Source organism: Astyanax mexicanus, chromosome 13 (assembly GCF_023375975.1).
Source record: "Astyanax mexicanus isolate ESR-SI-001 chromosome 13, AstMex3_surface, whole genome shotgun sequence".
In the NCBI taxonomy this organism is placed as follows: domain Eukaryota; kingdom Metazoa; phylum Chordata; class Actinopteri; order Characiformes; family Acestrorhamphidae; genus Astyanax; species Astyanax mexicanus.
Genome location: NC_064420.1, coordinates 25467262 through 25480595, shown reverse-complemented (window position 1 = coordinate 25480595; position 13334 = coordinate 25467262). Strand labels below are relative to the sequence as shown.

General features: G+C 41.6%; 1 protein-coding gene across 1 annotated transcript in view; it reads right to left on the bottom strand.

Moving 5' to 3' along the window:
• Positions 1-13334, bottom strand: part of corin (corin, serine peptidase) — a 49302-nt gene that overhangs the window by 29029 nt on the left and 6939 nt on the right. Inside the window, exons 2-3 of the mRNA XM_022677478.2 lie at positions 3818-3968; positions 857-1225 (exon numbers count right to left, since the gene is read on the bottom strand). Coding sequence (XP_022533199.2) covers positions 857-1225; positions 3818-3968 — 520 coding nt within the window. The remainder of the gene's footprint in view (positions 1-856; positions 1226-3817; positions 3969-13334) is intronic.

Below are 13334 nucleotides of genomic sequence, written 5' to 3'. Positions count from 1 at the left end.
TATGATTCAGTTTTGGAGATGAACACATTCAGAGTGGGGGTGTTGTGTGAAATTGTGCTTTACTGCAGAGAAACTCCCCGACTCTGATTCTTTACAGTGGTGGAGAATGAAACCAAGAGTCAGTTGCAGACAACTACAGCACTCAGCAGAAGAACCCACACACATCTTCTGAAATTTCTATGGATAGTTTCTATGTTAATAATGGTTAAACTAATCTGAAAAAAAATATTTTGGAGAATAGTTTTTTTGTTTTTCCTTACATTTTCTTTGTTTTTGTTGATTTTGTATTAACAGTCTTCCTAAACAATGTCTTGTATATTATAGCTGTGAAAAATTACTGCTCCTTCAGTGTTCCACACCAAACCCACTCAGAATGACTCTTTACATCTTCCCTATTTAAATATGCAAAGAATATGGATGCCCAGAAATCAAAGTTTTTGACCTATATTGTAACCAAACAAAATAAACATTTGGCCGAAGCCAAATCCCAGTCAAATCCCAGCAGACATACAAAAAAGTGATATGCATTTACCACGGCGGTGTTACTTCAATCATGAATTTATTTCAGCTGTGCTGTTCTAATCATACATTTACCTCAGGCGATGCTACTTTAGCCACATTTGATTTGCCAAAAAATTTAATGTTAGAGGAAACAATGCAATATGAACTTTTTGTGAAAATTATTCAGCCTTTTATATAATTCAGCCGAACACAGAAAGTGTTTTGTTTAAATAACATTTTTCCCTAATATTTTTAATTTGCCAAATATTTTTGGTTGCCAGGTATTCTATGCATCCCTAGCAAACATTTTCTTTATTCTGATAAATTCCCATTAAGCCATTCAATGTAAGCTTACCTGGCTGAGGGCTTGGACTAGTCGGGCTGGAGAGGGTTCCTAGTAAGTTTATGGTGGAGAAAGTCATCAGCCAATCAGATGTTGGCGTAGGTGTGGGCTGTACTAAGGATGGTGATGATGATGACGATGATGATGATGAAGATGATGATAAGGATGAAGATGATGAAGAGTCAGGAGTCCACAGGTCACTAGATGGAGAATCTGACTGAAAGGTAGTTGTGGCGACAGGTGCTGTGGCCATGGTCCCATTGACAACAGAAGTCCAACTTGTAGTAAAGGCCATGAGGGGGACGAGGGTTGCCATAGAGACATCCACATTGGGGAAGTGGGCGGAGTCACCAGAGTCCAGCAGGCCATTCCCGATTATTCCTGGAAACAATTTAGAAACAGTGCAGCACTTTTAGATTTGCACATCCCAAACTGAAAGAAATTGGGACACTATTGTGGAAATAACAGTGTTTCTTACATTTACTTTAAATATGATTTCACTGCAGACAGTATGAACCCAACACATTACATATATTTGTTCATTTTATTTCTGTATTCAGGCCTGCAATATATTCCAAAAATGCTGGGACTGTAAAGCATTTACTACTTTTGTAATGATGCCATTCAAACTAAAAGACGTTTTGTACTAAGAATACAATAGGAATAAATAGTTTGTTTTATTTTTTGACCCATTATTTCTGCAAACATGTCTTAAAGTGTGAAAATTTATATGGCTGTTGTATTGATTGTTTCAGAATTATCCACACATTCTCTTTTGAGGACAAGTCAGTACTGCTGGCAAGCCAATCCAGAACCAGTTCCTTCTTCTTTCAGACATGCCTTTGTAATGTGACGAAATGTGGTTTTGCATTTTCTTGTTTAAAAATTCAGACAGACCTGAAAAAATGCATCATATGTACATTTCTGCATACCATACCATAACCATACCACATAATGGACTTGTGATACAGCCTAAATGGTCCTTTATATTTTTGGCCAGCACAACATCCATTTATTCCAAAAAGTGCTCCAATCTGATTTGTCTGACCACAATACATGTTTACACTGTGCGAAGAACCAACCAATGGAACTTAAATACATGGTTAATGTAAGACTTTTGTTTTGTACCGTCTGGTTCAGCTATCAGTTCTTCATGCAGCATCATCTGAGGCTTTTCAGTGTTTAATAATATAATATACTGCAAAAAGAGCAATATGCAAATCTCTTCTAGTCTTTCTTTGAGGAACTTTTTTTTTATTTCAATCATTTTATTTATTATTTATTTATTTATTTATAAATAATCATATTTATATCAAAGTGGCGATCCTCTGCTCATCTTTGTTCTACAAAAACTCTATGGACATGTAAGTCCTTTTGTGGACATGATTACAATCACCTGTTTAGGAAAAGATAACTATTTAGTTTTTCCCATAATTAACAGCCATAAATTGTCTCTGTCCAAACTTTTTCGGAAAGCAGACCTGAAATTTAGGAATAAATGTATATGGAGCAAACTCAGCACTGTTTTTAACATCATTAATACTGTCCAAACTTTTCCAAATAATCAGTTAAATTCAGAAGATCACTAGAAAAGATTTACACAAAGTAAATCACACTCATCAGAACACACACATATACACTGACAAGGACAACTCATCCTGCAATGTGTGCATGTGTGTGTGTGTGTGTTTCATCAAGACTGAATGAAAGAGTCACATTCTCAAAAATGATTATTTGCAGTAATTATTTATTTATTACATAATAATAACTCAGTGAGTCATTTCGCTAAAGGGACAGATTTAAACAGCAGAGCAAAACACCCCAACACACACCATCTGGATCTAACACACACACACACACACACACACACACTTAGATGGACAGAACATATGTGCATTTAGTTACATTCTGGACTTATGTTTGAATTATTATTATTATTAAATGAGATTTACATATGTAGGATAATACATATAGGATATTTTATTAGTACATACAGGTACTTACACATAGACATGCCAAAGGTAATGAAACAGAAACTGGTATTGGTTCCCATGAACATATATATAAAATATGTCAGTTATTATTTAATAATATATCAGAAATCCTCCCAAATTACTTAAATATAATAATATGAAAGATAAAAAGTAAACTATACTATACGCCCAAATGTTCAGTTTTTTTTTGTTGCACCCATTGCTGACACATTGCTGCAACTGGACACACACACACAGCCACTAGATTAGGGCTCTCTAGAGAAGATAAACATGAACCTGATGGCGCTATACCTAATGTCAGGTGTGGACTAGAAGGTTATAAAGCCTTATAAAAGGCTTATAAAAGGAACTATGTTCTCTGGAATGATGGTGCTTCATCCAATACTTTTGGAGTCTTGTATCGGAGTCCAATTAAATCCTCTCAGCAGGACACAGAAATCCTCCATACATATGATATATCTGTAACCCCACTTAGGTGAAGCTATATAAAAAACAAGCCAGTGTGTGTGTGTGTGTGTGTTTCCAGTAGAGTGGGAGGATTTGAGGAACGGAAGGCAGAAAGAAGGATGACACACACCGCAGGAAACATGCGTCAGTGCCTCTTATTTAACACTCGTTTGTCTCATCCCTCATTCAATCCTCCTCCCAGCAGGCCAGAAGACATGCACACACACACACATACACACTAGTGTGAGGTCTTTAAGCTAAATCAAACTCGTCCTATTCATGTTCCAAACTCCTACACTGAACACCCCAGCATTGGAAAGAGGAGTGTGTGTGTGTGCACTTATACCACACACTGCTATTCATAAACCTACCTGCAAAATAACTGGCCTCTTTCATGCACACACACACACACAGTGTTCCCTGGACATCTGGAATATGCTGCACATGTGTGCGTTTGTAATGAATGTCCCAAGAGAGCGGCCACTGAAAGGTGTATCAATAATGTGTGTGTGTGTGTGTGTGTGTGTATTACCTGTGAACGCGAGCAGCAGGGTGAGCAGGCATACGAGGCCACACACACAAGGCAGAAAGATGAGCAGCAGGAGTCGCAGGTGCTTTACAGAGCCCAGCTTGTACACACACGCGTCCCCCATCACACACACCTGCACCTCCGCGCCGGACACCTGCGGGAAAGCAAAACACTGTCAGATCAGTCAGATCAGTCTGTTTCCATGCTACCATCAACTCCAACACCTCTTTTTTAGCTTCATCATTTCTGTAAAATAATAAAACCAACGCTACTGTAAGCTGCGTACATACCAACACAACCACATTCAACAACACTAACACCCTGTCAGATCCGTCACGCCAACATTACTGTCAACAGCACTTCCAACACCAAAAATGCCATATCATCTCAGTGAGCACCAACACAATCATTACCAGTTTCTTTTAAATAACCTTCCTTGCTACCATAAGCTTTGAATATCATCAATTTCACCAACAGCAACAACATTACCACCATCAGCTCAATCAACACCAACTCTACAACTGTCAGCTCCATCAATACAAACTACCACTCTCAGCTCCGTCAACACCAACATGACCAGCTCTATCAACACCATCACTACCATGATCAGTTATGAACATCATCAATTTCACCAACAGCAGCAGCTGTTTAGTCAACACCAACATCACCACTATCATCTCCATCACAACTAACACTACCACCATCAGCCTCTTCAACACCAAAACTACCACTATCAGCTCTGTCAACGCTAACACTACTGCTGTCAGCTCTGTAAACACCAACACAACCACAATCAGCTCTGTGAACACCGGAACTACCACTGTCAGCTCTGGTAATACCAAAGCTTCCACTGTCAGCTTCTTAACAACTAATGCTACCACCGTCAGCTCCATCAAATCTGTCAACAACAATACTACCACTATCAGCTTCTTCAACAACACTACCACTATTATCTTCTTCAACAACAATATCAATATCAGCTCTGTCAACACCAACACTTCCACTGTTAGCTCCATTAACACCAACACTACCACTACCACCTTCTTCAACAACACTACGACTATCAGCTTCTTCTACTGATACTTCAGTATCTCTACACTGTAAACCCAGAAGTAAATTAAGTCTGTTTTACATAACATTGGAGATTTCTAAACAATACTCAACTATTTTGAGTTTGTTGAACATTTGGGGGCACATATACACTCAAACAGAGATCTTTGAGTTTAGTCTGTTGCCATTGGCAGCCCCTTTTCCATTGGCTTCTGTCACAATCTATTTGCATACTGCGTACCCCAGTTTCTGACACTCACCATCAGTGTGTAGTGATTCCGCCCAGGCTAGGTTAGGTAAACTTGTAGAACACATATTAGGATTAAATGCTTGATCTTTGTGTTGTTGGCTGTAGAACAAACATCATTTACTGAGCTGCAGTAATACACTGTACTTAAAAATTATATTACATGAACTTAAAATTTATTAGGTAATCGGTCAACTTATCGGGTTTTACAGTGATATCAACACCAATACTACCAGTGTCAAAACATTTACACCCTCAGCTCCATTTACATAAATACTACCACTGTTAACTCTATTAACAACACTTCCACTATCAGCTTCTTCAACAACACCACACTATCAGCTTCTTGAACAACACTACCAATATCAGCTTCAACAACACTACCACCATCAACTCTGTCAACACCAACACTACCACAATCAGCAGCTTTTTTAACAACACTACCACCATCAGCTCTGTCAACTCCAAAGCTACCACTGTCAGCTCCATCAACACCAACAATGACACAGCCAGCACCAACACTACCACTAACAGCTCTGTCAATACCAACACTACCACTCTCTGCTTCTTTTAAACTAATACTACCACCATCACCTCTGTAAACAACAATAATACAACTGCTAATTCTGTGAAACCAACACTACCACTGTCAGCTCTGTCAACAACTAACACTGCCATTCTTAGCTCCATCAAAACCAGCAATGTCACTATCAGCAAAAAATGTTGCCACTATCTGCTCTGGCAGAATTAACACTTCAACTATCAGTTCAGTCAGCTTTTTTAACACCAACACTTACACTGTCAGCTCTGTCAACATCAACCCTACTGCTGTAGACTCCCTCCCACCAGCAGTCCTAAACTCAGCTCCATCAATGGCAACTCTACCACCCTCAGCTCAGTCAGTGACACGTTGTATTTATCCAGCTCTAAGTGCTCTATTAAACACACACTTCTCTTTGTACTGAAGGCTAAACCTTCAGAGTGGAGATCTTTCATCTGATGTTCAGAAGAAGGTTGAATTATGTTCAGAGGGATCAAAGTGCAGCTAAACTCAATGCAGTCTTTGTTTTTGATGAAAGCTGAGTTGTTTCTTTTCAGAATGCAAAAAAGATTCAGGCAGTTTCTTTCATTCGTAGGTTCTGAGATAAGAACACCTCTCTTACCCAAGTACCTGTGTTCTGTTAGTCTGTTGATGTTTTCCTAAACCAAAGCTCTCACCCAAAGGTGAAATGAGAACCGGAGATGCCGGAACACAACTGGAAACCCAGACTCCAAACTGCTTTTTAATACAGAATGGAACAGTTTCTCCAGCTCTGATCAACAGTCAATCTGAACTTTCTCCCACGCTCCAGCAGCGGTCAGAACTACACTTTATGCTACACTACGTTCTGCTTCAAAGACCTTCCCCACTATTTAAACTGATAAACATCTAAACACACATTCCTCTCAGAACAAGACCCACAACACAACCAGTACACAACCAAAATCCCACTATACATCAACTGCATTAAAAGCTGTAACACAACAATGACAAGACAAGTAACACAACAGCAAAAAAAGGAAAGGAGTAGCACTGCACAGTAGGTGTTCAATATATCATACAACACAGTAACAATTTTAGTTAAATATATAATACAGCAGACAGACACAGTGATATTTGAGAAATGAAATGAAGTTTATAGGATTTACAGAATGTGTGCAGGTGAGATTAGCATGGATTTCAGTCAAGCAGCAGATTCTTGGAAACAATGTTCAAGAATCAGTGAGAAAGTTGAGAAAGCCGTGGCTGGATACTACAACAAGTAAACGACCTTAAACACTGCTCAAAATCTACTAAAGTATTCATGCAGAGGAACAAGTACAATGTTCTGGAATTATCATCTCAGTCCCCAGACCTGAATATTACTGATAATCTGTGGTGTGATTTAAAGCGGGCTGTTCATGCTTACAAACCATCAAACCTGACTGAACTGGAGATGTTTTGTAAAGAAGAATGGTACAAAATATCTTCAAGCAGAAGCAAAGCTCTCATTGGAAGCTGTTACGTGCATATGCACGTAGAAAGTGTTTTTCTCTCTTTCTCCCCGTTTCTCTCTCTCTGTCTGTCTCTCGCTCTTTCCCTGTCTCTGATTGGCTGATTAGGTCTGGTGGGAGGACCCAGTAGGAGGAGCGTCGTCTGGCCGCCCAATAGATCTTCCCCGCTGGATCTTCACCCGCCAATGACCTGCATGTTCTGACCGGATGGGGCGGGCCTTTTCAAATATAACGCAGCTCAGTCGCGTCAGTCGGGAGATGAGAGCTGAGAGGAAAGACCTGTGTTTGCGAGAGCTGTGATTATTTAAGCTGTTTCTGTCTGTTTCTGTGTTTCCTGAGAATAGTTGTGAGTAGTTGTGAGTTTGGCCTAAAGTGGAGTAGGTAGTTTGTTTCTGTGAGAGTGAGGTGTTTGTCTGAGTGTTCTCCCTCCCTCACCCTCCACTCTGTTGCACTTTGGTGGACAGATAAGTTGGGCCCTTCACATTATTCATCACGTAGGTAACACAATGTCTAGACACACCAGGTAAGGGGCGGGTGCCACTATTGTATTTTCGGTTTAGTTTAGTTTTGGGTTAGGTAGTTTAGCACTTGTATTATTTTCTTTCCTTTGGCACCGTCCACAGTCCACCTTAGGCATTTTGGTTTGAAGAAACGGCTTATTGATTTATTATTATTATTATTATTATTATTATTATTATTATTATTATTAATATTTTTTTTGTTATACGCTTGTTTTTTTTTTGTATCTTTCATTTGCTATTTGTGTAATTGTACACTTTTGTAATTATGTAAAACATCCAGTAAAATCCCTGGTTTTCTCTTTTCTTCTAAATCTCTGCTTCCAGTCCCTTTATTCAATCAATTTTTATTTTTGTTTACTTCCTGATTCACCCTAGACCACAACACCTTTAATTGGGAACGTAACAATTGGGGGCTCGTCCGGGATAAATTAATTGATTGGCTATTAATTAATTAATTCTTAATTGATTGATTAATATTGATTAATTTTTTTTTTACATATTTCATCTCTTGTATTGAATACTGTATTAAATGTCGCTGGAAGTAGGGTGATTTTGTGTAAGAGGTAGTTTTTTTTTTGGACATTTGTTGATTTTTGGTACTTTTTTTTTGTAAGATGGGTTCCTTTGATGTGCAGGCTTTCCTTGAGTCCCCTAGTTTAGCTGTTTTAGAGTCTTGCAAAAAGGATGAGTTGCTTCAAATAGCTGGCCACTTTAAACTTACTGTTACCAGAGCAATGTTTAAGAAAGACATTCGGAATTTAGTGACACAATATTTAATTGATGTGGGTTTGGTTTCTGTACAGCCCGTGGCAGACACTACTGGTGAGGCGTCCTCTTCTGTGGAGGTTAGCGCAGTGGTTGACGAGGGCCTCCCGCACTTGGGAGTTCTGGACAGCTCGGACGGGCCAGATGAACCGGTAACTCCGTCAGCGGCGGCAGAAAGTGAGGTAAGGGCTGTTCTTCCTCCCTATGACCCTGAATCCCCGCCCTCCGAGGCGGAGGGTCCTTTTGACTTTCGCCTAGCTCGTCTCCAGTTGGAGGTGAAGGAGAGAACTGAGGCGCGTCAGCTTGACCACGAGTTTCGGTTGGCCGTTCGTAAGTTGGAGTTGGAGAATGAGCGTGAGATACGGCTCCGCGAGCTGGATTTGAAGACGAGGGAACTCGCCTCAGTCCAGCTCAGTCAGCCACTCGCGCTCGCTCAAGCAAGCGCTGCGAGCGTTGCTGCCCCGTCTAACCCAGTCCCGTCCACCGTAGGCTCCACCCCCACTGTGCAGTCTAGCTTAAGCTCCACCCCCGCTGTGTCATCTTCTCCGTTGTTTGATATCAGTAAATATGTGGCCCTGGTTCCTCCTTTCAGAGAATCAGAAGTAGACACCTATTTTGGCGTTTTTGAGAGGCTCGCTGTTATGTTGGGATGGCCAAAAGAGGTTTGGACTCTCTTACTCCAGTGTAAGTTAGCTGGGAAGGCTCAGGAGGTTTGTTCAGCTCTTTCTCTTGAAGATAGTCTTCAATATGATGTAGTTAAGGCTGCTATTATGCGTGCTTATGAATTAGTCCCCGAGGCTTATAGACAGCACTTTAGGAGCCTCCGTAAACAAGCATCTCAAACGCACGTAGAGTTTATCAGAGAAAAGTCGGTCCTTTTTGATAAGTGGTGCAGCGCTTGTAAGGTTGACAGTTTTAATTCTCTGCGTGAGTTAATCCTCCTAGAGGAGTTTAAAAATTGTCTACCAGAACGAGTAGTAGTGTACTTAAATGAACGTACGGTGCCAACTGTATCTCAGGCTGCCGTTTTTGCAGATGAGTTTGTTCTGACCCATAAGCAGACTTTTAAACCTGTCGCTCCGCAGGCTGTAAACGTTTCTGGTGGGGGAGCTAAAGTTGTTCGCGGTGCTGGTTCTCCGCCGCGCTCTCATGTCGACAGAGAATGTTATTATTGCCACAAAATAGGTCACATAGCTGGTAACTGCCTTGCCCTTAAGAAAAAGATGGGGAGTAAGCGTGTTGATGGACCAGCTAAGCCTGTAGCTCTTGTGGATCGTAGCTCTGTACTGGTGAGTGAGTATGTTAGCTCTTTACCGGACTCGTGTTATAGCCCATTCATTTCACGTGGTGAAGTTAGCTTAAAGGCAGGTGAACCTGCGGTCCCGGTTAACATCTTGAGAGATACTGGTGCTGCGCAGTCCCTTATTTTAGCAAAAACTTTGCTGTTTGGAATGGATTCTTTTTGTGGGTCATATGCTGTCTGTAAAGGCTTGGGCAATGAGTATGTGAAACTGCCGTTGCACACTGTGTGTCTGTCTTCTGATCTGCTTTCTGGACTGTTCAGGTTTGCTGTATGTGATGCGTTACCCGTGGATGGCATTACCGTAATTCTGGGCAATGATCTCGCTGGTGGGAAAGTGTTCCCAATTTTAGAGATTTTAGATTCGCCCGTTTTATGTAGTTCTGATGTGTGCGAGAGAGAAGAACCTAATGTTTTCCCTGCTTGTGTGGTTACTCGCGCCCAGGCGCGCAAGTTTGGAGATGTTGAGCTGTCTGATACCTTTTTAGCTCGTGATGTAACGGATGAGGTCGCTGATGCACTCTTAGCTGAGGGTTTCCTTGCGAAACAGAAAGTTGAGCTAAGTGAGTTACTGGATTGTGGTCTTAGTCGGGAGTCACTTATGAAGGCTCAGAAAGACGATCCGTCTTTAAGAAAATATTTTGAGAAGGCTGTTGAGGATAATAGTGATTCAGACAGGACTGTGTGTTATCTTGACAACGGACTTTTGATGCGTAAATGGAGCGCGCACAAAAACCCCGAGCTCCACACATACTACCAGGTTATCGTCCCCCTTGCTTATAGAAGACACATATTAAGCATAGCTCATGATGCGCCGTGGTCGGGACACTTAGGGATAACCAAGACGTACAACCGTGTTCTGAAATATTTTTTTTGGCCATCACTTAAGCAAGATGTTGTGGAGTATTGCCGTACTTGTCATGTGTGTCAGTGCACAGGGAAGCCTAATCAGGTGGTTCCCCCAGCTCCTCTTTGTCCAATTCCCGTTATGACAGAACCTTTTGAGAGGGTGCTGGTAGACTGTGTTGGTCCGTTGCCAAAGTCTAAAATGGGTAATGAGTTTCTTTTGACAATTATGTGCACAGCTACGCGCTTTCCTGAGGCGATTCCCCTCAGAAAAATTACAGCGCCAGTGATTATTCGTGCTCTGATCAAGTTTTTCTCTACCTTTGGGCTGCCGAAAATTATACAAACAGATCAAGGGACAAATTTCATGTCGAAAGTTTTTAGTCAGGTCATGAAAACTCTAAACGTGCAGCACGTTGTTTCCTCTCCCTATCGTCCTGAGTCGCAAGGGGCTCTCGAGCGCTTTCACCAGTCACTCAAAGCAGCTTTGAGAAAATTTTGTTTTGAAACGGGTAAACAGTGGGACGAGGGTGTTCCAATGATGTTGTTCGCTTTGCGGGAAGCTGTACAAGAATCTTTAATGTTTAGCCCTGCAGAGCTGGTGTTTGCTCACACGTTGCGTGGTCCCTTGAAAGTAATGCAGGAATCACTTATGGAGATCAGCAATGCTGTTCAGCCCAAATCAGTTTTGGAGTATGTGAGTTCGTTCCGTGAGAGGTTGCACAAGGCTTGGGAAATAGCAAGGGAGACTTTACAGTCGTCCCAGGAGCGAATGAAAAAAGTCCATGACAAACGCGCTGTATCACGCAGTTTTAATCCAGGGGATCAGGTGCTCGCTCTCCTGCCTGTTCCTGGCTCCTCTCTTTCTGCTCGCTTCTCAGGTCCTTATTCTGTAAAAAAAAAGTTAAGTGACACAAACTATCTCATTAATACGCCTGATAGAAGGAAAAGTTCTCGTGTTTGCCATGTTAACATGCTGAAGCTGTATCTCACCAGGGAAAGTACAGCTGATGCCACGAAGCCGGTTTTGGTTGCTGCTACAGAAGACGTGTCAGACGACGATGACTCGTCGCAGTTGCGTTCCTCCAGCATTGTTACTGCTCGCGTCCCTAACTCTCAAGCAGTAAGTGAGCTACCCACGAGTTTAAGCCACCTAACTCAAAGTCAAAGAGAAGACATTCTCTCTTTAGTTGAGGAGTTCCCTGAGCTGTTTAATGATATCCCTTCACAAACATCTGTGTTATCTCACGACATAAAGGTGACCTTTGAACGCCCGATTAAGCAGCACCCATATCGTGCTAATGCAAAAAAGAGAGAACTGATGAAAACTGAGGTAGAATATTTGTTGGAACATGGCTTTGCAAAACCTAGTGTGAGTCCTTGGAGCTCGCCATGTTTAATTATCCCTAAACCTGATGGTACCTTTAGGTTCTGTACCGACTACAGAAAGGTTAATGCTGTTACAGTCCCAGATTCCTATCCATTGCCACGAATGGATGACTGTATAGATAACATTGGTTCTGCTAAATTTGTGACAAAGCTTGACTTACTGAAAGGATATTGGCAGGTTCCTTTGTCCCCAGAAGCGTCGGAGATATCAGCGTTCGTTACACCTGATCATTTCCTACAGTACACTGTAATGGCGTTCGGTTTTAAAAACGCTCCGGCTACGTTTCAGCGGCTAATTAACACTGTTTTAGGTGATGTCCCACACTGCTCCGCTTATTTAGACGATGCTGTACTTTACAATCATGATTGGCCCTCTCATGTCTCCACCTTGCGAGAGGTTTTTAACCGATTGAAGTATGCTTCTCTGACACTGAACTTAGCTAAATGTGTGTTTGCCCAGGCTACTGTTTCATACCTTGGTATGGAGGTTGGGAAGGGTCAAGTGCGCCCTCTGGCGGCAAAAGTTGCTGCAATTCATGTGTTCCCAGCACCAAAGACTAGGCGTAGTTTGCGTCGGTTTCTTGGCATGGCAGGCTACTACAGACGTTTTTGCAGAAACTTCTCAGATGTGGTAGAACCTCTTACTAAGCTCCTGAGTCCTAAAGTGGATTTTGTTTGGTCACCTGCTTGTGAACACGCTTTCACTAGTGTGAAGGTTTTGTTAACCGAAGCCCCTATACTTTTGGCTCCTGATTTTAGTAAGCCATTTTTGCTGGAGGTAGATGCTAGTGATGTGGGCGCTGGGGCAGTTCTTCTTCAAGAAGATCCAGATGGCATCCTTCATCCCACTTGTTATTATTCCCACAAATTTAACAAGCACCAACGCAATTATTCCACCATAGAGAAAGAGGCACTAGCCCTGATTCTAGCAGTACAGCATTTTGAAGTTTATGTTGGGGGTTCTTCTTTTCCTGTGGTTGTGTTTACTGACCATAACCCATTAGTTTTTCTGTCCAGGATGTTCAATCAGAATCAGAGACTGATGCGGTGGGCTCTTCTACTACAGGATTACCAGCTGGAGATTCGACACAAAAAAGGTGTCGATAATGTTGTGGCTGATGCACTTTCTCGTGTATCATAGTTTTTTTTAACACTCTCTTGGTGTTGTTGTTTAAATGAAGTACTGACGAAAAACATTTTTTTTTTGATGTAACTGATCGCAAACTGTGTTGCTCTTTTTAGGGGGGGCGTGTTACGTGCATATGCACGTAGAAAGTGTTTTTCTCTCTTTCTCCCCGTTTCTCTCTCTCTGTCTGTCTCTCGCTCTTTCCCTGTCTCTGATTGGCTGATTAGGTCTGGTGGGAGGAC